Genomic DNA, 27,141 nt, shown 5'->3' with positions numbered 1-27,141 from the left:
TTTTTGTTGGCCTCACTTTGTTAGTTTTGACTCTTTTGAGATATACATAGGAATAACATTTGTGAGAAAAAAAATATATTTTAACATTTTATTTGGCATTTTTTTAGTATGAAAAACAAACAAATAAAAGTCAAAGTCAAAATATTACTTTATTAACAGCTTCGTTGAAGATACTTTTAAAGTATGTAAAATAAATATGAAAGAGTCAAAATAATATTTTTTAATATTTAGCTCTTCATTCGCCACAGCCTTTGGAGATGTTCAAAGAGATTGCCTATTGCCTACTGGTTTTAGGTGTTACCAAAAGTCAAAATGTTGTTTTCTGGAGTATCTTATCTATTAATTTGACCAATTGCCCTTAACTCTATTGTAATTGCAGTAATTTCCCAGCTTTTAGATTACAAAATCTTAATGGTTGCTTCGGGCTCTAATTAGTAATTATTAGTAAGTTTTGGCCAGGTGGCCTTCCGATAAAGGACCCAATAAAAAACTCATAAAAAAATGGCAATGTTTTTTCTGCTTATGAAAATTTAAAAATGGCTTACAATCCTATATCAATATAAGATTAAAATAACAAGTGCATCAATTGAGTTCATCACGATCTAGTCAATTTGCAAGAGTTCTTTTTTTCTTCTCACGTTTCTCTTCTCCAAATAAGATTCTTGAAATTAGATCGATTATTGATAAAATTCAGGATTAAGGGTACGAAATATATTTCTATATGGATTATCTAATTACTAGTTATGCATATTATATTAATAAAATTAATTTTAAATTTATTATTCACATTAACTCTTTAAATCATATGCTTGAGTTTTAAAAATATTTTTTTCTACCATTTTAAAATTTTGAAAGAATGGATGAATCACTCATTTATATCATTAGTCTCAAATTAAAATTATAATAAATTATATATATATAAAATTAAAATTTCCTGAATATTTGATGTAGCGGTTAAATATTATTTTGTTATTTTTTGAATTTTTTCTTGAAATTAATTTATTTTTTTATGTTTTTGAATTTCTTGATATTCTGGTATTTAAAAATTAAAAAAAATAATATTATTTTAATAAATTTCTAAATAAAAAAACAATCTTTATCATGTTACATACACCCTTTTAATCCTCTATTATCAACAATAGTCTCATGTCCAATTTCAAATCACGACAAGGATGAAATGTAACCATTCCCTCATCAAAATGAAGATGCAGTGTAATAAGTAAAACAATAGAGGCAACTGTGTAATAAAAACAAATTAAGTTGACTGTACAAAAATCTCTTTTTTTTCTTTTCCTTTATGAAGTCTGAAATCTTAATTTTCGGAAATTCTGATAAATTGCGTGCGATAGCGGGGGTGGGCAAATGGAGGGAGCGACCTCATCATGTATCTTCTGCCAGATTGCCACCAAATCCAGTTCCACTACTCTCCTTCACTCTGTTCGTTTCTATCTCTCAAACTTCTGTTTGGTTCTGTTGCGGCCGTTTTTTCTCCCTGCAACCAAACGGGTCATTTCCGAAATATTTAATTAGAGTTTTTTTTTTTTGGGTCCTGTTGCAGGATGGCAAGGTGGTCGCGTTTCAAGATATCAACCCTTCTGCTTTCAGGTTTGCCAAAATCATTTTCTCTGGTTTTTTCCTCAAATTACATGATAATGTCATACATAGGTTTTAGCTTTCTCTAATTTAAATCAGGGTTTGATTGAATCCAATAATATCATATTGGGGAAAATTATCCAATCTTTAACGGTAGGTCACCTTTTATTTTATAGTTCTGGCTGCTTAAGATTTAATCATTATGATATGTTTATTTTTGTGCTTGTAATCTCTTGATTGATGGATACAAACATGGGCATTCATATGAAATGATGATATAGCAAAAAAGTAGGAGTCCTGATCTCGGACAGACAGTGCAAGGGGATTCTAAACCTTTTAAATTCCAGATTGAATTTACTGGCGTTGTGTTTATGAAACTTTATTTTGGTTGTCGTTTGGTTTTAAGGACATTTTCTTTTGTTGAAGCGTGTTTTTTTTTTTATCAAATACAAAGTTAATGCCAAACACATTAAACACAGGAGACATGTGTTTGTTCTATAGCAAGTATCTATCTTGTTTCTTTCAGTAGTTCTCTTAGCGTTGTTTGGGGTGATCTTGTATGAGTGTTTGGTGCCAATTTTGTCTCCTCACTTACTCTTCTTGCTAAATTCTTTTAATATTTTCGTAAAATGTTCCTTTGGGTTTGCCTCATGGTAGGCATTTCTTGGTGATTCCTGTGGAGCACATTCCAACTGTCAATGATCTCCAGAAGAGAGATGAAGATTATTCTTTGGGTAAAGAACATTCAATATAGCAGTTCATTAGTCTGAACTTCGAAGTTTGAACTAGCGCATGATATATTCTTTTGTCACTTGTCTCGTGGCTAACCAATGGTTACCTATCTGTTTTTTCTAGTAAATCACATGTTGAATGTGGGGAAAACACTACTACACCAAGATGCACCCCAGTCAAAGCAGTACAGGTACTGGTTCATGCATGAAAGCACCTATGCCGTGATTTTGGTCTGATTTGTGTGTGGTGACCAATGCATAATTTAGATGATTTGTAGATTTACATTTGAGTGTAGCTATGAGCAACAAATGTAGTGGCCCTGAGTAGAAAAAGTTTTTGAAGAATATGCTCAAGGGAGTCATAAGCATGCATCATACTTTAAATAAAACATGCCAGATTACTATGAAGCTCGTTTAATCCAAACTTTACTCCAAGAACAAGTTTAATTAAGAAATTATTTTTCTGTATGACAGATTTGGCTTTCATCAGCCTCCATTTAACAGTGTTGACCATCTACACCTCCATTGTTTGGCATTACCTTTCATACCCAAGTAAGCAATTTGATGATGTTTGGCAAGTACTGAAAGCTTGAATTATTCTCTTAATTATCTTTTCATACATTAATTGCCAATTAAAATGAAGAGATCTTAACTCATGAAGAGATTGGACAGATGGAAACATGTAAAATACATGTCTTTAGGACACCATGGGTTTATTCAAGCTGAGCAGCTGCTGGAGAAAATAAAGCCTTCACAAGCATTCACTCCTTAGGTGGGTTCATGACTTGGTTTCTATGTTTTGTTCTGTCTAGTGTCATTAACATTGTTTTTATAATATTGGTTGTTGATATCCAAGACCAATTACATTCTTGCTTTCCCAAAAACCTTAAATACATTCTTTAATGTTCAGATTTAATCCAGACCTGTTATATGATTTTCAGTGTTGCATGTGAATCATGCATGTAAGGTCTTGTCTCAGGTTCTAACAGCATAATCTAAAACACCTTCATGGATAATCCTGTTTCAGGTATGAATAACAATATATGCTAATGTCAAACTATGTATCTCGTGTAACGAGATAAAAAACAGCTTGAATTGGCATTTTAAGTGTTCATATTCATGGTTAAATCTTGTAGAGATCGTGACTTTCAGTATTTGAGTGAGTACTGATAAAGGCACAGCGATCCATTTTTGGGTCCTCTAATAATAATCCAGAGTAGGAGTTCCCAGTGGAAAGTAAGTGGAGCAGGGGCAATTAAATATGCATGCATGCATGCATACATATTGGTAGCCTATTCTCTCTCTCTCTCTCTGTGTCTTTTTTAAGGGCGCCATTTTCTTTGTTTCCCTTCGGTCTGCTACAGGCTTTGAGACTGTCTTCTTTACAAATTAAGAGCTGTTTGATTGTTACCTATGAACCGAGTTTCCAGCTATCCTAGTGGCTCCTTGGATATTTCAATAGATCTAACTGTTAAATGTGTTGGGGATAAAAAAGAAAGAATTACAACCCAGTTGCCATCCCATGGGTCCTTCTGTTTATTTTACTCTGCCGTGCTTATGCTGAAGGAATTTATTCCCCCTCTTGATGGAGATTAGTGAGTGAATGGTTGGAGATTAGTTGGCGTGGCTCTTATGGAGCAGTAAATGGCATTTCTTATTTGTTAATTCGAACTGTATTTTTGGGCGTCATCGTGCAGATAACTTGGCACACGAATCAGTTCATCAATATTTGTTAGTTAAAATATCCGCCATGACAGTTGACACTGCCCAAAACTCTAAAAGACCTGGATAAATCACTTTGCACCCACATGCAAAAAGACTGTTCATTGTTATAATGAAATTATTTTTTTGCCCTTCAAAGAAAAAATAATATGCATGCCTTTTCCTATGGTCCCTTAGTTAAAATGACTAAAATACTCCTGAAGTTAAAAAAAAAAAAAATTAAAGCTGTTGATAGATGGTGTTTGTCTTTTCTGTTTTATAAATAAGAAAAAGATGTTTTTACTTTTGGAATCAAGAAAAAATAATTTGTGCGTGCAGGGGTATTTTTCTTTAGTAGAGGTTTTTTCTTTGTTATTTCCAGATTCATAGAAGATATTTTTGTCTTTTTATATTGAATAATTGATTTTTAAATTCAAAATGATATTGCATGCTTTACACGCGCTAGTCCATGTCCATGGGAGGTGCTCATATATTTTAGGTGAAGACGGGTGGTTTGTTGCTAGTTGTTTTTTTTTTCCACTCCCTGAAAAAGTATATATTGGTTCTTTTTATTTTTAGTATTTCAGTTTCAGTTTTTATTTTTTTTATTTTTTATTTTTGTGTAGGGTCAATTTTCAATTAAATTTTTTAATTTTAATTTGTCATTTATTATTTTTTTCAATTTGGTTATTATTCTTTTAATTTTTTTTCTTGATTTTTTTTTGTTAGTTTTATTGGTTTTCAATTTTATCCTTCAATTAAAAAAATTTCAATTAAATCCTTCAATTCCAATTTATCATTTATTATTTTTTTCATTTTGATTATTATTTTTTTGATTTTTTTTTCTTGACTTTTTTGTTAAAGTTTTATTGGTTTCTAATTTCATCTTTCAATCAAAATTTATAGTGTATTTTTTTTTAATTTGATTCTTTTTTTTAAGTTTCTTTTCTTTTTAATTTAAACTTTTAATCAAAATTATTTAATTACTTTCTAATTTGTTTTTTATCTTGATTTTCTTCCTTTTTTTTTAACACTTGGAATTTTTTTATATAAAAAAATGTGTTGAAAAAGTTTGCATTAAGCCGCTGCGGAGCATTGATAAAATGACTATTTTCCTCTAATATGAGAATTCTCTGGCAGTCTGTAGTAAATGGTTTTTGCCTATAATGGTAGTTAGAAGTCACTGTCGCCTGTGAGTCCGAATATAAGTTATTTTGATAATCCTAGCTGTATATTCACTCAACATGCCAAGAGGTGCGCTCAAAATATGTGGCGTGGTTTCAACAAAATTGAAATGTCTTCCAAGTGACAGTGCATTTTGCTTGGATTGGTTGAACCATTTCCATCATCAATCAGTCTCCGTTTGACGCTGTTGCTCTATGGATAGGAGTGGCAAGCAAGACTGGAACCCAAATCTGCCCCTGTTTTCATTTATTTGTTAGCAAGCTTCAAATGTAGAGCTGTTAATGCTCTAAGCTTTGATTGGTTGGTGACCAGAGGCCCTTTCCAAAGTTCTCTGTGGTAAAATAATAAAAAAATAAAAAAATTGAAGAGTCTGCGATGGAGATTTTTATTCATGTTCCTGTGTGATTGAACTTCAATTCACCATCAATTTTGTCAATCCCTTTGTAGAGTATTTTTTTTTTCTTTTTTTCCTTTTCCTTTTTTAGATGAGAAAATGTTGAGTTGTTTCTTGTGGGTCACTGAGTTGAGGTTAAATGAGAGTAATCTTCTCCAATCTTGGTATTCGGAAACACGTTTTTTTTTTAATTTGAAAAATAATTTTTTTTATGTTTTTGTATTGTTTAAATGTTTTTTTAAAAAATAAAAAATGTTATTTTAATATATTTATGAAGAAAAAAATCAACCGCACTATAATACTTTTTATTTAACAATTGTCCCTGTAATCATAGTTTTTAATTCCAGCCCAGTCCAAAGTCCGGGTTCGGGTTTCAACTGTGTTATTAGGTTTTGACCGGGTCACCGAGTCAGCCGAGTCAATCCCTATTTTAAGAAAAAATCAAAACGACATTGTTTTAGTAAAAAAAAAGTTGACGGGTTGCAACCGGGTTTTGCCGGGTCACATATGATCATGACTTTTTTTATTATTTTTTTAACCCGGCTCATTCCAGTCCCGGGTCGGCCAAGTCCCGGGTTAATTCACCGGGCCGGGTTTCTAAACTATATCTGTAATCATTGGTGTAGTTTCTCTTTTCCTTATCTTTTAATGTCTGTGTTAGGTACTGAATTTTCAACCCATAGCTCTTTGTTTTATTATTATTATTATTATTATTATTATTATTATTATTATTATTTTGTAAATCATGATTAGTGAACAAAAATAATGTAGAGGAAGCTAAGCCCTATATCTTTTAGGTTGGTTCCACTACACAGAATGTGACAAAACCACACATTTTAAGATAGGTGTACCTTCCATTATGTTAACATACTTTAGACAAATATATGTATAATAAAGCCACCATAAATTCTGGGGTACCTATGTTTAATATATCCTTCTGACCAGAAAAAAAAAATATTTAGCCAATTTAAAACAAAATCATGCTTATAAATAGAATCATGGACATGATCATTACTATACAGCTAGGTTGGAAACAGGTCGATATTTGTTTAGGAAGGGATTTTTTTTTTTTTAACTTCAAACTTAAAGGCGACGTTTGATAAGGACTACGAGCAGCTGGCTCTCACCAAATCACAATGGACTTTTGTTCATCGAAGTATGGTGGTGATGCAATGGCACAAAATCATGAAGCTTGGCTGATAGAGGAGTCGTCTCTTTCAAGCGTTGTTCATATATGGCCGTGGGTTCATATATAATAATGATTTTAAAGGAATAGTAGTGACAGTTAGGCATTTTCGAAGTTTGATTGGTAAATTTCTTCCTAGCTAGGTTTCCCATCCTCCATAGTCCTAACAACCTTCTCGCGACTTCCTTTGGCTCACCGGGAAAATAATCGAACTCGAGATGCCCTTCTCCTCGATGCTCAACTCTCACTTTCTTCCTCTCTTTTTTTCGACATTAAAGAGTAAATTTAGATTTGAGTGACAATAGAGATTAAATTTCATTTTAATTTCAATATATATAGATATAGCAAGAGATACTCTCTTTTTCCCATCATTTTACGAAGTGAGATCCAACGGAGTCAAATTGATAGTTTTATGAAGACATTATTGCGACGTGTTTTGTGATTTGTTTAAACATTGGGTCGGCTCCAATGTCGGCAGTTAGGGTTTGGCAACCTCTCTTTTCAATCAATTAAGAATCTTTTTTTTGGTATGGCAGGTCAAAGCTTTCTTGGAAAAAAAAAAGTTTTAAATTAATTTTTTGATATATTTTTACATCATTTTAAAAATATTGATATCAAAAATATTTTTTTAAAAAAATATTATTTTAATTCATTTAAAAAAAACTTTAAAATCAAGATTTACTACATTCTGCTCTACTGATGCTGGCCTAATCATTATACTTCAGCTTACATAATAACCCCCCAATAGTCTATGAAGTTCTCTCTCTAGTCCTTGCAAACGCCCTAATACTCGAATTTGTCTCCGACAGTTTTTTATTATTGGCCTGTTTGTTTCTGCGTTTCAAAAGCGTTTTTAACAAAATTTAATTTTTTTTATTTTTTTATTAACTTCAAATTAATATATTTTTAATGTTTTCAAATTATTTTGATGTGCTGATGTCAAAAATGATTTTTAAAAAATAAAAAAGTATCATTAGTATGCATTTTGACACGAAAAGCTATTTGAAAAGCAACCATAACCACACTGCCAAACAAACCCATAAGCTGTTAGAGCGAAGCAGATCTTCGTGAGAAGGTTGATTGAAAAGCAAGTCAACAACTTTATATTATACCTCTAATTCCTGAAATATACAAAAGTTGAGAATTACACATGAACGTATATGAAAGTTTTGTAAAAATAATAACTTAAAAAAAAACTTGTATTTCCTACATAATTCACTCTTGTGTACGTATCGTAGATCTCATGTATCTAAGTAGATTCGGCACGTAAAATCGAGGACAAGATTATATCGATTGTGATTCAATGGACTTGGTACGTCCAAGGTACATTCACAGTTTATAGGACAAAAATTCGGCAGAGTTATCCATACGCACGGGGGCCCATTTTTAACATCAAACAGGACCAAACAAAATCTCCACGCTCCTTCTTCGTACGCTGGGGTGAAACACATGTAAGAATATCAGCCCTGTTTAATTTTACATTTCAAAAATATTTTTAAAAAATTTTAAATTCTTATTTTTAAAAAAATTTAAATTTTTTTTCTTTTATATTAATATTTTTATAATTTTTTGTATCATCTTAGTAATGTTAAAAGTAATTTTTAATAAATAAAAAATATTATTTTAATATATTTTTAATTAAAAAACACTTTAATAAATAAACACAACCACATTCTCATGCTAGCAACATTAAAAAAGGATTTTAACCAGTTTTTTTTATAAAAATTAAAAAAAAATTAATATTTTTAAATTAATTATTTTAGTAGCTTAGAGAATTTTAATATATTAATATTAAAAATAAAAAATAATTTAATATATTTTTAAATAAAAAAAACTTTTAAAAATTATCAAATTAGAGTCTTGCTGTTGCTGAAACTGGGTGGAGTTATGTTGGAAAGGAATAGCTGTGATGGCTCCTTTCCACGTGAATTCGTTGATGTTATTACTCTTGCATTGAAGCCCGAAACCTATGTATTAGACCCAACCTATATATATTCATTGACAGATCAGTCCTCGACCTTCAAACTCTTGCTGATTTCTCCCTATATTTTCTTTGGTCTTACATGTCCATCCCTGGTTAGTTTCCATGCCATGTAATTGAGCTTATTAAACTCACTATTATGAATTAAATGCTAGAATTACAATCTTGAAGCGCATGGCTTTAGAAAAAAAAAAGAATTATCATTTTATTTTGTTAATTGACAAGTAATGATTTTTAATTTATCAAGTTAGACATGACTTCTGTTCCATCAAATTAAGCTTTTTTTTTTTGTTAACAAACGAAGTTCTCTTATTTTATTTTATTTTTTGTAATGTATGTAACTTATTGTCTTTTTTTTAATAAATTATCAGATATTGAATTAGAATTAGTGCTAAGCTAATCGATTTATTTATCTCTTAGACCACAACTAGGACTGGGTTTTTTTTGGACATAAAAAGCTTAATAAATTAAATTAAATAAAAAAGATAAATAATTATCAGATAAATTATTTATCCTTAACTGTGTTAGAAATAGAATAAAACCAAATAATTAAATAGAAATCAATTATATTAATGATATTTTTTTGTCAATTAACTACACAAAATTCTCAAATCTAAATTTTTCCCTCGTCCTATTGTTGAAACATGATATCATAACATTATTTATAGAAGTGATTATAATAAAGTAAATTAAATTAAAAACCGTGTTAAGCAATCAGTTTCTGTAATCTTGTGGTGACAGAAGCGGACAGAACATGCAAAGATAAAGAAAAATAGGGGGGAATTAGCAATATTTAGAAGATGGAGTACTTATTTGTTAATGACTACATAGGGTGGAAGCTGACTTGTAGTTATTGAGAGGAGAAAAAAAGTCAAAAGTCTTCTTAGTACAACACTTAAATGTTACTCTAGGGCCCGGTTCAGTGCCTTAAGTTTGACTTCCCTTTTGAATATTCAACTGTACTTCAATATTTTTATTTTATTTTATATTCTTTACTGGGGATTTAAGGCTTTGATTGGTTTCTCTACAATGCCCTGCCCTCTGTATCAAGGTAATCCATTGTATTAATTAAAGATTAAGAAACTAATGATGCTTATCCTAACCAAAGATAGACTCCAGGCCAGGCCAAGACAAGGCACGGGTAATACTTCGCTTCAGTTAGGTAAAAGTGAAATCAAATCTTAGAATAGTCTCAAACTCCACATTCTATATATTTAGATATTATTTAGCTTTGTGGTATGATATATGTTTTTTTAAAAAATTAAAGTAATTTAAAGTTTTTTTAATTTTAAATTAAGTTTTTATTATTATTTTTTTAATTGTTTTGATATGTTAATATCAAAAATAAATTTTAAAAACTAAAAATAATATTTTAATATATTTTTAAATTAACTAAAAACAATATTTTAATATATTTTTAAATTAAAAAATACTTTTAAAAACAACAAAACATACCTCAAAATTAACCATGATTCCGTGCAAATTGCGTTTTTAAATATTTTAAAATTTATTTTTACTTAAAATAATTTTTTATATATATTATTATATTGTTTTAATGTGCTAATATTAAAAATAATTATTAAAAAATAAAAAATATTTTAATATATTTTTAATATACATACATGTAAGCAAGCCTCCCCCGCTGGCAACCTAAACTCCCTTCATCCCCCAGAATCTTCCTCCTCTCCTCTCTACCCTCAATCCTCTTAAAGACTCCCCTCTCAGCCTTCTCTCTCCTGAATCAAATTCAAATTTCAACTCCATTTTCTGTCTCTATGCTCCTCCTCTCTTCTTAACCAAAAAAAAAAAAAAAACACCTAAGTAGTTAACTCATGGCAACTTCTCACTCTTTGTTGCTCTGTTTCATACTCTGTTTCACTCACATTTTTATCTCAACTTCGCAAACTCTTTTTCTGCCTTTAATTCACTCCCTCTCCAAAACCCAATTCACCTCCACCCACCACCTCCTCAAATCCACCTCCACCCGCTCAACCGCCCGCTTCCACCACCACCACCACAACAAGAACAGCCACAACCATGGTCAAGTCTCCCTCCCTCTCTCTCCTGGTAGTGACTACACTCTCTCCTTCACTATCAACTCCCAACCCATCTCTCTCTATCTTGACACCGGAAGTGACCTTGTTTGGTTCCCATGCCAGCCTTTCGAATGCATTCTCTGTGAAGGCAAAGCTGAAAACGCGTCTCTCGCTTCCACCCCACCACCAAAACTATCTAAAACTGCCACGCCAGTCTCTTGTAAATCGTCTGCATGTTCGGCTGTACACTCCAATCTCCCAAGCTCCGATCTTTGTGCTATTTCCAACTGCCCGTTAGAATCCATCGAAATATCTGATTGTCGAAAACATTCTTGCCCACAATTCTATTATGCTTATGGTGATGGCAGCCTGATAGCTCGCCTTTACCGCGACTCTATTAGGCTACCGTTAAGCAACCAAACTAACTTGATATTCAATAACTTCACATTTGGCTGTGCCCACACCACGCTCGCCGAGCCTATTGGGGTTGCTGGGTTTGGGCGGGGAGTCCTTTCGTTGCCTGCTCAGCTTGCTACATTATCTCCCCAACTTGGGAATCAATTCTCTTATTGTTTGGTGTCTCATTCGTTTGATTCAGACGGGGTTCGTCGACCGAGTCCACTCATTCTAGGAAGGTATGATCATGATGAGAAAGAGAGAAGGGTAAACGGTGTTAAGAAGCCTAGTTTTGTGTATACTTCTATGCTGGATAATCCAAGACACCCTTATTTTTATTGTGTTGGGCTTGAGGGTATTTCTATTGGTAGAAAAAAAATTCCAGCACCGGATTTTTTGAGGAAGGTTGATAGAGAGGGGAGTGGTGGGGTGGTGGTGGATTCGGGGACTACTTTCACTATGTTGCCGGCGAGTTTGTATGACTTCGTCGTGGCAGAGTTTGAGAACCGACTTGGGCGAGTTAATGAGCGAGCTAGTGTCATCGAGGAAAATACCGGGTTGAGCCCGTGTTATTATTTTGATAATAACGTGGTGAATGTACCAAGGGTGGTGTTGCATTTTGTGGGGAATGGATCCAGTGTGGTACTGCCGAGGAGGAATTATTTTTATGAGTTCATGGATGGTGGTGATGGGAAGGGGAAGAAGAGGAAGGTTGGTTGTTTGATGCTGATGAACGGTGGTGATGAGGCTGAGTTGAGTGGTGGGCCTGGGGCTACTTTGGGGAATTACCAGCAACAGGGGTTCGAGGTTGTTTATGATTTGGAGAACAGAAGGGTTGGGTTTGCAAGAAGGCAGTGTGCATCTTTATGGGAAGCCTTGAACCAGAATTAACAAACCCTGAGAGGGTTTCGTACAGGTTTATTCCATATTTGCACTTCACTTTTTCGCTTCTGGCATTTCACTCAGTAATGTATAGTGAAACGTTTATAGCTTGGCACATAAAAAGGTGGATGTGAGAAGCAAAAAAATGAAGTGTAAAAAAGCTTTGATGTAAAGTCGGAAGTGAAATGGATGTAGAACGTGGTAAATTAATATATATATTTTTTTGTATTTTAAAATTTATTTTTAACATTAACACCATAAAAATCACAAAACAAAACATTTAAAAAAAAATTCTCAGATTTAGTAAGAACACGGCTTAGTCGCCTTGCCAAACACTTTAGATTGAGCAATGCTTAATTTGTACATTATTCAGTAAGAGCTGGCAATGATGATGCACAAGTTTTTTCCAGAATTCCCCTTCTCAATTATCGTTTGTTTGTTGAAGCTCTTTGAATTTTAATTTCCCCGGTCCGTAGGTACTGGTCATAGTACCCAGAATTAAATGAAGAAGCTAACTTTTCAGCCCATTGGTAATATTTTTTTCATGAAGGCATGATATCTTGGCAGCCTCACCCTCGCAGTAGCTCGTCTCGATGCTGTTAAATTTGATATTCAAGATTCTAGTCCCGAATTGGCTGCGCAACGTGGACCATCTTGTGCTTCTTATCTGAATGGCGGCCTCCCAATGGATGTTTAGTACGTTGAAGATTTCTTTTCTTTTTTATCTCTACTATATGATTACCCGCACTATGTTACTACGGGTAAGATTATTTTTTTAAAATTTATAAAAAATATATTTACATACTGTTAAGTATGTTTTTTTAACAAAAATAAATAAATTAAACTATATAAACATTGATTTGATGAAATTTGGTTGATTTTTTATGCTTAAAAATAACTAGATGACATATAAAAATATAATTCGACTAAAAAAATTAAGATGATATTTTAAAAGAATATTGAAACGATAACATATTTAATCGACTAATATCAAATCGAGTTAATTTATCAAATTCATTACTCAGGTCATGAGATTTAGATAACCTTATAAAAAACAAATACAAAAATAAACACGATTATCAATCAATCTAATATTGAATGATGAAATTAAAAATAAAATTCAATCAAAAAATAAATCAGGTCAACTCGAGTTAACCTACAAAACTCGGGTTATAAGAGTAATCTCATAAAAAATAAATCAAAACAAATTATAAAACTCAATTCTCAATCAATTCACTATTGAATGATGAAATTAAACAAAATAAATTAAAAAAGACACAAAAAACCACTCGAATCAACCGATCAAACTCGTAACCTAAGTCATAAGTAAAGTTTTTAAACATGGCTTGGTGGTCGACCCAGCCTAAGGCCCGAGTCTACCCTAATTTTTTTTTATAAATCAAAATGATGTTATTTTGGTTTAAAAAATAGTCAACAGGTTGTAACCCGATTTTTGATTGAGTCAACTAGGTCACCGGGTTTTTGACCAGGTCAATCAAAAAATAATTTATGAAGCCTAATTTCCATTCAATCCAATATGGAATTATGAAATTGAAAATTCAACTAAAGAATGGATAAAAAAACTCGAGTCAACCAGACTAATCCGCTATCCCGGTTATAAAACCATGATAACCTCATGGAAAATAAATATAAAAAATAAAGCCTAATGCCCAATAAAATCAATGTTGAAGGATTAAATTGAAAAAAAAAAGAATAAAAAAAGGATCCAAGTCAACTAGCAAAACTCAAGTCATGAAACCGATATAACTCCACATAAAGTAAATAAAAAAATTATTAAGTCCAATTTTCAAAAGATAAAATTAAAAAAATTCAATTAAAAAAGACAAAAAAAATCGGAGTCAACCCGATTAAACCGCAAAACTCACGACTCGGGTTATGATATCATGATAACCTTATAGAAAGTAAAAAAAAAAATAATCATGAAATCTAATTCTCATTTAACTCAACGTTGAGAGATGAAGTTGAGAAAAAAATAATTAAAAAATAAAAAAAAAATAATCCGAGTTAACATGGTTAACCGGCAAAACTAGCTACCCGAGCCATAAATCTCGTGACAACTCCATGAAAACAAGTTAAAAAAACTATAAAGTTCAATACATAGTAAACCCAATATTGAATAATAAAACTAAAAAAAATAAAGTTTAAAATTAAAAAAAAAAATCTTCAGAAATTTTCAGGACCAAAGTGAAATATGCCTTTACATAGCACTGTTTATGACTACACTAAAATGCAAAAAAAAAGAAAGTATATATTAATTTTATTTAATAGCAACGAATAATGAAATAGAAAGGATTTTTTTTTTATCAAAACTAAAATTTTTTTTGGATGTTTATAGAGAGACTCAAAAAGTATGAAGTCATAAACCGAGCGGTCAGTTGAAGATTTTATTCATGCCTTGATGACAAATTTAATGTGCTCTGCCCCTTTGAAGTATAGATACTGTGGGCCCTTTTGACGTGAATTATTCAGCGCGTCGAGTCTCTTTAAGAGGTTAATAGCGTGAACCCTCAGCCAAGATATGCATAAAGTGATATGGTGCGTGCAGCTGTCATCTGGTAGATATTTTGAATCTTTCTGTGACGAGAGCACTCGAAATCCAATTTTACGCCATCTTCTCGGGTTATGATTCTCCTGCTCCATCGACGCTTGGTAGGGTGCCACTGCCGCTCTTAAAAATGCGATCCCATTTCAACCACTCATCATATTCGTACCACGCTCGACCGTCCCAGATTGGGAATTCGAAAGTCCAAAAATGGCTGTGTTCACTTGCTTGCATGTGTCTCCATGAAGCTCTGATTCTTGGCTGGGGTTTGATTTAATTTATAACCAAAATTAATTAAATGACGTGGGGAAATTATTATAGATTAAAAGAGTTCTTATCATAAATTATTATAATAATTTCATTTTTAATTTTTTATCTTTTTTACTAATAGATAAATATTTATTTGACTTTTTTCCACAAAAATATTCAGGTTTTTCTAACTTTTAAGTAAATCCAAATATCTCTTTTAACCTTGAAAAAAACAAAAAAGAAACTTTGCATTTGAAGGTATTTTGATATTTTTATATGGGTATTTTATGTAATTAAAAGGGTCATGGGAGGCATTTTATTATTTTCATGATGTATTTATTATTTTTTAATCGAAAAGCTGCGGGTGCTTGTTCTTCATGCCTTGACGAGGGAGCGACACTCATGCTATTAATGAGTTCTAAGTGATTTATTTCAAGTTTTCAATAATAAACTTTTTTTTTGTATGCATTATAGATGAAAAATATTAATTTTATGTTTCCATTCAAGTGTTGAGCAATTTTTTAAAGGGTTCATGTTTTTTTAAATTTGAGATATTGTTGCATGATTTAATGGTCAAAGTTTGTTACAATAAGAGTTTATTCTATATTATAACTATTAGTATATATGAAATTTTAAAATATATGAGTATAAGAGAAAACTTTTGAACTTTTAAATTGATATATTATGCTGTAGGAAAAGAAAATATTGTATATGTAAAAGACTTATTGTTCTTTTGACTATCTTAATTTATGTAATTTTATAGATGATTTATTCACTAAAATTAGAGATTAATAATAATAAAAAAAACTGAGTGAATTTTAAGGATATGTGTGGTTAATGTTTCAAAATAGAGGAAAAAAATATAGAAAAGATAAAAATATATTTGGTTAAAATAAAAATGAAGAAAATACAAAATAAATATGTTTTTAGAATAATTATAAGTTAATTCTTATATTTTTTTTAAAAAAATATATAAGTCTGACATGATTACCAAGTCTGGATATTTAGGTAATGTCAGACCTAAGTGTTTTAAATTTGATATAGCTGACAGATCTAAACATCTTAAGTTTGATAAATAGTTGAATAGAGATTTAAAAATTAATTAGGTGGATTAAGTTTAATAACAATATTAAAATATTTTTTATATTTTTAAAAAAATAATATTGAATCACGTTACAGGGGATATAAAGTTGTCTTGGAATCGTTAATTGTTTTATGTATATCCACGAGAAAAAGAATTGATTTGGGATCTAGTAAAAGAGATTATTGAAAGAATAAAGAGGAAGACGAAGACCGGTTCTTAAATGACATTTATTATAATCACTGTAAAGAAACAGAGTGATACTCTTTGTTACAAATATTGAGAATTTATACACTGAATATTTGTTTAAAGTAATTATTATTTTTTCTTTCATAGACATATTCAAGCCACCAATTAGGTCACTGATAATATTTCAAATCTGGTGCTATTTACATTGTATGTGGGTCTGAATACCATACAATACTGCGCAAGGCTAAATTGCTCCTCATTGCAAGTTTACAGCAGCTTTTATTGCTAGCCGGGAGTCGAATTTCAGCTTCCACTGCATAATGCAGCTCATTGATGAGGAGGACCAAAGCTTGTTTCTGCTTTTATTGCTAGCCGGGAGTCCAATTTCAGCTTCCACTGCATAATGCAGCTCATTGACGAGGAGGAGAAAAGCTTGTTTCTGCTTTTATTGCTAGCGAGAGTCCAATTTCAGCTTCCACTGCATAATGCAGCTCATTGATGAGGAGGAGCAAAGCTTGTTTCTGTGACACCGTGTACTACTCCATGACAATTTGTTAACTGGGGGCGGGGGGGCTCGAGAGAAGATATATGTGTACACCTCCCGAAGACGAGCTAGCATGGCAGCAGAGGAGGGTCAACTCAGTCGTGCATGATGCTAACCAGCTGTCAACAAGTTAGAGTTTGGCTTCTTTGGCAGGAAGACCCAACTCACCACGCATCACTTCCTTTCAATCCTTCCATTTAGGAAGACCCAACTCACCATGCTCACGGATCCAAGATTCTGCTGATCACGGACTCGAGATTTTGGTAGTGACAACAAGTTTCGAACTTTAAAAGTGTTGGAATTACCAAGGAATGAAAAATGAATTGGGGCAGCCTAGCAGAACACTAAATTTTGTACTAGGATATTATAAGCATTAAAATTAGTGTATATAATTAACGACAGTAATGTAAGTAATAAGGAATCTCCAATTAGCCTGTTGATGCCTAGCCACAATGTGTGCTGGATTTCCTTTTCCTGTAAAGTGTAAACTATAGGTGTGTGCAAGTAGAGAGTAGCAGAGTCACCAAGAGGCGGCAATACAGGGTGGCGGAGGATGGCAGGTGGCAAATAGAACAGAATCGCCGCCAGGGTCTTCTCTCGAGATGAGATGAGATGAGATGAGGTAAAAACGTGTTCTCAATTCCCGAAGAGACCCAACCCCAAAAGCCAAAAGGTGTTGTCTTTGTGTCTGTCACTCTTGACACAGCTGGCTACCCCATACGTGCGTTTCTAGATGCTTTCCCACGTATGATTACTTGGTCCCACCATCTCAGCCCTGGGTCCTGCAGTTTACGAGAAAATGAATGGACTGCCAATTTTATTTTATTTTAAATCTTAGTATTTATATTGTCATTGAATTTTAAATAATCCTGTCGAGCTGTAATGACTCATTAAAAAATTTAAAAATAAAGCTCTTAAATATTAATATATTTTATTTACAAGATTTAAATTTAAGACTTTAATAAGAATCAACTAACCAACATTAATGAACTACAAGATATTATATGATTTTTTTTCTTTTTGACAATTTAAACAGGTTGTTTTGATTTAATAACTATTTTATATATATATAATGAATATAATTGTCTTAATGTTTTTACTACGAAAATTACAATCAAGGCGAGATTCTTGTTACGTAAAATTTAAAATGAAAAATCAGTGATTTTAGTGGATATTAAAAATGACAATCACTTGACTGCTAATCAGTATTTCTACCTGATCTTTAGATTATACAATTAAAATCAAAGATATAATTGGGAATGTCATTGGTCCACGGTGGACATGAGAGGATGATCATCGACTTTTGTGAACAAAACTGTTATCCTTCAAATCAAGGTGGTATTATTTTTAATATTGCGTTTAAGTGATATTGATGTGTTAAAATTAAAAATATTTTTTAAAAAATAAAATATATATTATTTTAATATATTTTTAAATAAAAAAATAGTTTTTAAAAAAATTACTATTATATTTTTAAACATCTCCTAAAACTTTTTAATTTATTATAATAATCATCATGATCTATCGAGTAGGCTTGCCACCCACCTTGCTTTCTCAAATTTCCTTGGCTTGAGTTTTGAGTAACCACTATGAAAAAGTTTTGCGAGGTTAAAATATTATTCATCTAAAATTTAATTTGTTTTGTTTAAAATTAAAATTTTTAGTCAAAAATAAATTTTAAAAAATAAAAAAATATCACTTTACTATATTTTTAAATAAAAAACATTTTAAAACACTATATTTATCTCGCACTCTCATATAAGCCTAACAACTACAACAACAACCTGAGATTCAAGCTTCACGGATGACAATCTCAATCCCGTAGAATTGAAAGCCAGTTTTTTAATATTGATAGTGTGTTTGGCTTGGAGGTATGGTGGTTTTTTTATCAAAAATACAATACTTTTTAAACACAAACCACACTTGTAAAAACTATAAAAATATATTTTTTACTCAAAAAAAACAAAAGCTAGTTACCATTCAAACATCATCTGAATAGGAGTTGAAGACAGTTCTCATTTTCCATGGTTCCCAATCCTCCATATGTATTCCTCGATGTCCATCCATCTATCTATCTTTAGCTATCCCCATCAAACTTTCTCGGTACATTGTTTCATATTACTTTCCACATTGCTAGTTTTCTCTTTTTAGTGGATGGACGGTGCCGAAAAGAATGTCTTCAACAGCCAGAAATAATAATCCTTTTCTTTTCTACCAGAGAATAATAGCAATTGTTTTAAGTGTATGGAGGACTAGTTTTGAGAGCTGGGGGCACCGAGATTGACCACTTATCACTACAAACAAGGAAAAGGGCGAACCACTTCAAAGTTCGAGACTTTTTGCCGCCTACCAACCACCGAGCAAATAAAGGGCAGTCCTATTTAGTGATTGGAAATGGATACCGAATTGTTATTGTTTTTTCGTGAAAAAATAGAGTGATCATGTGTGTTTTTCTTATGAACCCAAATGTAAATTAAAAGCCTTAGAAACGTAGTACTATGAGTTTCACAGATAAAATTAAATAATACTATTAAAAGGCAATTTACTAGCAAATTTAAGGTTACTATCGTTTCGAACCCTCTTTTTTCTCGAATGTTACAAGTTTCAAAGAAAGCTAATTTAGTCATTCTGTAAAATTGATTTTCCCTCTTTCAGTAATTAAAGCTAAAATCTTTAAATTAAAATCCGTTTAGCGTGACTTATAAAAACATAACCCCAGCGATATTGTTTCACCGATAACTTGCGATGAAAATAAATTAAAATTACTTTAAGTTATAAATATATTTGGTAAGAATAAATTAAATCAATTTTTTTAAATAAAAGATGTGGTGTAAGTTAGAGTTCAGAAGTTAAAAGTTAAAAACTATAAAATTTGATTAAATTACAAATTTTAATTTTGATTAAAAAATGTTTTTAACCAAAGATACTTATGGCTTCTCTATAAGTCAATTTTTTTTTAAAAAAAAACTTGAATTTATTTTAAAAAATCATACTAAAGCGAGATCTTAATATAATTCTTCTAATTTTTGCTTTTATCGTGCTCTAATAACATTTTATTGCTACATTTAGATGTCATGCCATGTGTTATGGGATCAAATTTATAAGGGTATGTCAGAAAAACACTTTTGAAAAAACATGAGCAGTGACAACACGTGGGATAGTGTTGAAATTGACAAGAGTGGCGAAATCAGTAGAAGTGTCACAATTTATAGCATTTTTTTTTATTAATATGAATTTCCGGTTAATTGCTACATACCTTAACTAATTATATAGATTATGAAGTTAATGATCATGTAAATTTTTTGTAAGATTTAAACTGATAATTTTTAAAAAATAAATCTAGAACTTGATCAGTTAAATTACACTACTCTTATAATTTAAATTTACAATATTCATAATAGGAGGTTTTGTGATTTGATACTTTATAATTCAAGATATGCAGAAACACAACAAGATCGACAACAGCAGGAGTGTTGATAGTCCAAGGGAGGGATAATTATTGGCATTTTCTTATATAAGGAAGAATTCGCCAAAAGATATAGGCATTTGTCATGATCTTTATAGGAAACTTAGGGAGCAATTTCCATTGTAACCTCTCCTATTTTGTATTATAAGTGGATTGTATATATTGTGTAGCAACTTATCTAGGTATTCAGAACTTTGTGGTTTGTGCATAACACACACAAACTCAGCAAGCATCTGTGTTCATTGAACTAACATTATGTTAGATTGACTTGACACAATCTTGGTCGATGTACCATGTAGTCTGATAATTTTTTTTCAGGAAACAGTTAGCTGCTAGGCAAACATAATTGAATTGATAAAAGAGATGCCACTCCCTGACCGTCTTTCGAGTTGTGAAAAACATTAGCCAAATCCTCTTGGGATATATTTTTCAACTATTGATTGAACTATTACTATAAATAATATTTCTCAAAAAAAAAAAAAAACACTATAAGGATTTGATTTCCGAAGAGTTGCAGAAATCTTGGATTTTTTCTTCTTTTGGACGAGCGGCCAAGGGCCATGGTCATTGTTATCGTCAGTTGTGGGCTGAGGGTGGAATATGTTGATCAATCAAGTGTTTAACCTGAGTCCCCGAACCTGTTTATGGGCCGTAGGGGGCCATTTCGTGCATTTTCTGGGCTTTTAGGACCTGAGAAAGCAAAACATTGCAAAGCAAAGGAACAAACACCGTTAATTTCAGTTAAAGGTGCTTGGCTCCATACCCCCTCCCATGCCATGCTTTGCTTAAGAAAACCTTACTGTTTCGTGAGGCACTCCTATATTTTGCTTGCTGAGACAAAAAAAGAAAGAAGAGGTTACTTGGTAGCGAAATATTCCAACCTAATGGTGGAAGACCAAGCAAGCATTGGATCGCATTCGATGCTTTCTTAATTATTCACTGCTCTGCAAAGGTTTAGATGTCTGCCTTTATTTATCTTTTTCCTTGTTGCTTTTTTCACTCGTATACAATACAGCTTTCTGCTGCCAGGCTCACTTAATTTTGACAGACTCGGACTCTGCTATCTCTTCCTGTTTCAACAATTATTACTCTGTCATGGGCTCGTCTTGCTTTGGGTCGTTGATAGGTTTTCTCGTTGCACTTCTTTTCATTGTAAGTTGTAACCAGTTTGGCAATTTCATTTATTGTGTCCCCCAGTCGTTTTTGTGGAACCTCGAATGACTTGAGAGTTTACCATGATTTCTTGAAATTTCATCAATTCTCGATTACAATTTGAGTTGTTGTCTCTTAACTCTGCACTTGAATTGTGTCTAGTTTGATAGCAAGTGACTTTGCAAATGCCAGACTGATTGAAGGAGACCTTCAAGTTTTCGTTACTTTTAGCCATATGATAGTTGCTGGATAAGTGAATACAATTTGATTCTGCAGGAACAGAGTTTTGTACTCTTGTGTTGATAATTATTTTTGACGAATGCGCTCATTGAGTTGATTGGATATCACTATAAGTCTATATCAGTACATATGTTTAAACAAAAGGAGACTTCTCGGGAGATAATCATAATGAGAGGTAGTGGAGAAGGTGAGAAATCTTCAGACTCGAAGCGTTCTCAGTTAGGAAAAGTAAGGACAAAATCTATCCATCCACCCATTGAATCCCAGTGGCTTCTCCATCCTCCAGAAGAAAATAAGCCTTCTTCTTCACTGCCTAAACCAGGTATCAAGTCAATGTTAAATTACCCTCGCAAGATTCGGAACTCGTTGAAGAAACTTGGAAGTGGCAAAAGCTTGCGAATAGTCCTTGAAGGAGTTCACGATCCAAAATATGAACAACTTGTTGATTCTCTCCGTGAACAACTTTTAGTTGAAGGTCATCTAATGGAGAGGCAAACTGACTATCATTCTCTTTTAAGGTAAGTTTGATCGTATCAGTTTTAGTTTTATTTCCTGAAATGATATATTGTAAGCCAATATTCTTGGTTATTGACTGTTAATTTACGATAAGATGGTGTTTAATGTAATGCCTGTCAGGTTTCTCCGGATGAGAGACTTTGATCTTTCAAAAGCAAAGGACACGTTTGTGCAATATCTCGCGTGGCGTGAGGAATATGGGATTGATGAAATTCTGAAGGTGAAGAACGAATTTATTTGTTACCATATATGTATGGTTTGACAATTGACATTCAAATCCAACCATTCCTTTTACATTAACTTCTGCCATATCGAAGTCGACTCTTGCCTTTGTCTGTAAATTCTTCAAGGGGTTCATTTGTTTGGAACTCAGTGCAGGAATTTAAGTTTGAAGAATATGCAGAAGTAAAGAAACGTTATCCTCATGGATATCATGGGGTTGATAGAAATGGAAGACCGATATACATTGAACGGCTCGGAATGGTAGACCTTAATGCGCTGTTGCAGGCAACTACAGTTGACAGATTTGTCAGATATCACGTGTCGGAACAGGAGAAGACATTAAATATTAGGTTCCCTGCATGTTCAATTGCAGCTAAGAGACATATAGCATCCATCACAAGTATTTTAGATGTGAAGGGAGTGGTGAGCATCGCATTCAATACTTGTATCTTGCAAATTATCAGCACTGAGAAAGAGTTACTTGACCTATAAGTCATAAGTTCTGTCTCTTTTCTGTCTGTTCATGTTGGGGGAAACCATGTGATCGTTTTGTTAGTTAAGTTTTAATTCCGAGCCTTTTTGCGGTATGTCCTGATCAATAGTTTGATTCTTGCCTTTGCTTAGGGAATGTCCAATTTCTCAAAAACTGCGAGATCTCTCTTTATGGAAATTCAGAAAATTGATAGCAACTACTATCCAGAGGTATAGCTTTTCTTTGAAGGTTTAGTTAGATTGATGAAGGTCTTAATGCGGCAAAAGGGCAATCTCTTAAAATAAAGAAGAACCATAGACACAAAATGATACTATCACAAGTCCAGGACGACTTCTTTCGTTTTAACATCTTTTAATCATCTCAATTATTTATTTATTTTGAAGTATCCATGCTTTTCGGCTAGCCATGGAAATTTCATTTTGCCACATTTGATCTTTTTTACCTCCCCTTTTCCTTTTCCATGCTTTCTTTTTTACTATAGTTATTAGATGGGAAAGCATGTCAAGACATTCTAGGTGGACAAGTTTGATAGAGTTAGTTCATATATAGTAGCTTCCATGAACTTTGATTGGATTTAGGAGACATAGCATTCCAGCTCTGACAGCTGCAATCATGCTGTAGAAAGATGTACTTCAGCGATAGTTAGAATATGTACTGGTTTATTGTTGAGCAAAATTATGCTTAAGCAAATGGTATCAAGATATCATGTGCTGTGAATAATTCACATTTTATTATTTTTTTACTATCTTGGAAAATAATTAAGCTGATATGTTTTCTGTAAAACGATTTTTAAGTTCAGCCATTGGTTTTGTTTAAAGTTGTTAATCGAGAGGTAACTCAGTAGCAGTCTCATGGGTCATTGATTTCAGAGAAACCCTAGTTGATGTACTAGTTATCGTATTCATTGTATTGCCTGGATTTTGAATTTTTTAAGGATCCCTGATAGCTTCAGGGGAAAAACTGCGTTGAAATTTTGGAAGCCAAAAAAAAACAAAACAGAATTCGATGTGTAAATGACATCGAGTACAAAGATTGACAAGCAGGATGGAGGTTATGCTTATTTCTAGGAAGACCAAGTGGTGCTGTGTTTTCAAGAGTAAAGCTTGGGTTATTTTTCGTTCTATGAGTCGTATCAGTTAATAATTTTTTGGTATGGAAATTTTCAGATTCTGAATCGGCTCTTTATAGTCAATGCTGGAAATGGGTTCAAGATGCTGTGGAAAGCACTCGGGGCTTTTCTTGATGCACGCACATTAGCGAAGATTCATGTGAGGATTTTAAAAACACAATTGCATTTCCCTTCCCAAGCTGCACGAATCAAGTGTTTGTTCCAATTGCAGGTTTTGGGATACAACTATCTAAGTAACCTGCTTGAAGTAATTGATCAGAGGTGCAAGTCCATGCAAATCTTCGGCATATATATAAATTATTGTTCTGAAAGCATTGTTAGCTCCGGATACGAATGTTTCTTTCATATGTTAGCACCACTAAGTCTTCCTATTTCCTCTACAGTAATTTGCCAAGTTTTCTGGGAGGTGACTGCACATGTTCTGATTATGGTGGCTGCCTGTTTAGTGATAAAGGACCTTGGCAGAACCCTGAAATTCTAGAAATGCTGCAGGTTAACTTCTGAGTGCAGGAAACACTCCCTTAAACCGTTTTACATATTTACCAACCTGAATTCAGTCGAGACTTCCGCGAATATTTAATTTCTTCCTTGCAGTCAACTTCTATAATGGAAGAGATTTACGATAGTGAAGCAGATAGTGATGTTGCTTCAGAGGAGGCTATGGTAATTTATCAATACCTTACTCAACCATGTTATATCTGAGTACACTTGCAATGTTGATCAGTTGATCGCCTACAGGCTCTCTAGAATAGTGCTTTTAATATGATACGATAGAATTTCAACCTCTCAGCTAACATTTTCCAGCTGAATAATGCAGGAAACAAGCCAAAATGAAGACTGCGGTGACGGAGGAAACACCGAGGCGCAAAAAATCCACGCACTGGAAGTTGTACTTATGGACACCAACAAAGTAGGTGATATACACACAACTTGCTTCTGACAGGTTTAATATACGCCAGGTGCTGTTGCTGAATAACAGGTTGTGTTACAGGAAATCCAAGCATTGAAAACCGCTCTTGACAACACGAAGGCGGTGAGCCTAGAGATGTTCGTGGTTTATTGCTGCCAATTTCTATCTCGTCAAGTTTTGTTTATCTAATCATTGTTTCGCCTCACAGGTTTTGGAACGACTTGAACAACACATTAAAGCATTGAGAGTTTAAGATTATAAGCCAGCGTGCCGAGTCCGAAATTCTGGTGCTGTTATATATCTTAATTATCTCGTATAACCACAAAAATCAATGATAATGGTGAAAGAAGAGCTTTCTGAAGGTGCTGCATGCAGCGTGCTGATGACTCTGCGGTGCAGTGATAGGCTGATTTTACTTTATATTCTACTGGTTAAATTTCGATGCAGAGCACAGGTCCAATCTGAACAAACTTTAAAAATTAATTTATTTATGGCTTAGAGTCTATTTATTTTTTTAAAAAAATTCCATCAACCCTTGGTTGATGAATATTTGAAGAAAAATATTTTAACCTCCCGAAAATATTTTCTCTATACTATTAACACTATCATTATATGTTATTATTAATAACTATCATTTTATAATCATCTCATTATAACTCTTCATCAATATCATTCTACATATCACTAGGTCAGGATTCAAAGGAGAATCTTATATTTTATATGAGCATGCTCATCTTAACTAGTAAAACGTGTTTTGAAGCCATGTGTGACTGTCAAGAACAAATCCGTGAGACCTATGGGCAAAAACAGATAATATTTTACTAATAGGGTAAGGTGTTATATTGGTATCAGAGCCTGACTTACTAGCTGTCTGGTAGTGCCGACGGGGTTGTTAGACTCTTTAAGGGGAGTGAATTGTAATATTTCACGTCAGCAAGTGTAGACTTAGAGGAGGGTCTTTTATGAGCATGCTTACCTTAACTAGTAAGACATGTTTTGGGGTCATGCGTGACTGCCAATAACAAATCTATGAAGTCCATGAGCCAAAGCGAACAATATCTTGCTAGTAGGGTGTTACAATCACAATTATTTTATCGTCGTCACTTTATTATCGTTGTTGATTGCTATCTTATGACCAATATAACCATCATTTTATTATATCTCACAATTATCCTTCAAAATTATCATCACCACTACAACAATCACCATTATCTCATTATTATCATTATCATAAATAATGTTGTCACCACTACCATATTATTAAGTAATTATTATTGTCGCTATCATAACAACCATTATTACATGGCCACCAATATTATTAATATCACAAATACTATAAACATGATCATTTATGAGTTGTCACCATAACCATTACTCAGAAACCATGAAAGAAAATTAATTTATTTATGTAAAAATATTTTTTTATATATCCAAATAGTAAAAAATAACTCATTTTTCTCTGAATTTAGATAGCACCAATTACTTGATGTTTGTTGATGAACCATTTCTCCAGGGGCAAAGGATCCAAGACTGACGCCTTAAGAATCGGAATGTTGTGGTTCAAAAGTATTGGTTTTGGGAGGACAAAAAACCATTTGGTTATATTAAATTGTGCTGGACCAAAATTACCATTCTCATTTACCAAACATCATTTACCAAAATTACCATTCTCATTTACCAAACATCATTTACCAAAATTACCATTCTCATTTACCACTTTCAAACATACCGTTAAAATTATAAATTACCCCTCGAAATATTTGCCAAGTAAGAATTTGGCAACGTAAACAAGAGTTTTTTTTACTTCAAATCACCTCATTCTAGCATATGCATTTATTTGTTTACGCACTAAAATTACATTAACCTTATTTGCGAGAGAAAAAGGAAGAAATTATTAACCAGCGATGAAGTTAATTGCCTCCCACATCGGAGGCAAGAGATGGCTCTTAGCTTCGCAGCATCTATGTTTTTAAGAGTGTTTTTATAAAAAATGAAAAAAATATATTTTTATTTTTTTAAAATTAATATTTTTAAATTATTTTAATATATTAATATTAAAAATAAATTTTAATGAAACGATGCTATTATTGTGGTCAAGAAGAGGGCTATTCTCCCTTGGGGCCCATTGTTAATTCTAGACGAGACTGCCTCCGAGATACTCAACGCATGGTCCACATTTAAATCGAGCTGATGGGAGGTTTTTTCTTTTGACTTTTTGACAAGGAGCTGGTGGCAGTTGAGATTTTTTGGTTTTTGATTGTACGGTACGACTTCAGATTTATGATTATGGTTGGACGAGGAT

General features: G+C 32.6%; 3 protein-coding genes across 5 annotated transcripts; all 3 read left to right on the top strand.

The window, feature by feature from the left end:
- Window positions 1–1,279: 1,279 nt before the first annotated feature.
- On the top strand, window positions 1,280–3,258 carry LOC133701129 (bifunctional adenosine 5'-phosphosulfate phosphorylase/adenylylsulfatase HINT4). Its single transcript, XM_062124944.1, has 6 exons — window positions 1,280–1,437; window positions 1,559–1,605; window positions 2,251–2,327; window positions 2,449–2,515; window positions 2,799–2,876; window positions 2,997–3,258. Exons 1-6 carry the CDS (start codon window positions 1,363–1,365, stop codon window positions 3,094–3,096), a joined length of 444 nt encoding a protein of 147 aa, XP_061980928.1. The 5' UTR covers window positions 1,280–1,362; the 3' UTR covers window positions 3,097–3,258.
- Window positions 3,259–10,395: 7,137 nt separating this feature from the next.
- Window positions 10,396–12,321, top strand: LOC133700755 (probable aspartyl protease At4g16563). The gene has a single exon (XM_062124408.1). It carries the CDS (start codon window positions 10,604–10,606, stop codon window positions 12,092–12,094), a length of 1,491 nt encoding a protein of 496 aa, XP_061980392.1. The 5' UTR covers window positions 10,396–10,603; the 3' UTR covers window positions 12,095–12,321.
- Window positions 12,322–20,951: 8,630 nt separating this feature from the next.
- LOC133701344 (phosphatidylinositol/phosphatidylcholine transfer protein SFH11-like) lies at window positions 20,952–25,342 on the top strand. 3 transcript variants are annotated; one of them, XM_062125234.1, is made up of 12 exons: window positions 20,952–21,329; window positions 21,606–22,087; window positions 22,206–22,305; window positions 22,464–22,730; window positions 22,932–23,009; window positions 23,967–24,068; window positions 24,141–24,190; window positions 24,313–24,421; window positions 24,524–24,592; window positions 24,747–24,839; window positions 24,921–24,976; window positions 25,048–25,342. In XM_062125234.1, exons 2-12 carry the CDS (start codon window positions 21,699–21,701, stop codon window positions 25,082–25,084), a joined length of 1,350 nt encoding a protein of 449 aa, XP_061981218.1. In that variant the 5' UTR covers window positions 20,952–21,329; window positions 21,606–21,698; the 3' UTR covers window positions 25,085–25,342. The 3 variants fall into 3 exon arrangements, with proteins under 3 accessions (XP_061981218.1, XP_061981219.1, XP_061981220.1); XM_062125235.1 differs by having other exon boundaries at window positions 20,952–22,087; window positions 24,921–24,962; XM_062125236.1 differs by lacking the exon at window positions 22,932–23,009 and having other exon boundaries at window positions 20,952–22,087.
- The last annotated feature ends 1,799 nt before the right edge of the window (window positions 25,343–27,141 follow it).

This window comes from Populus nigra, chromosome 8, assembly GCF_951802175.1.
Source record: "Populus nigra chromosome 8, ddPopNigr1.1, whole genome shotgun sequence".
Classification (NCBI taxonomy): domain Eukaryota; kingdom Viridiplantae; phylum Streptophyta; class Magnoliopsida; order Malpighiales; family Salicaceae; genus Populus; species Populus nigra.
The sequence above is the reverse complement of the archived record's forward strand: the minus strand, read 5'-3'. Positions and strand labels throughout refer to the sequence as shown.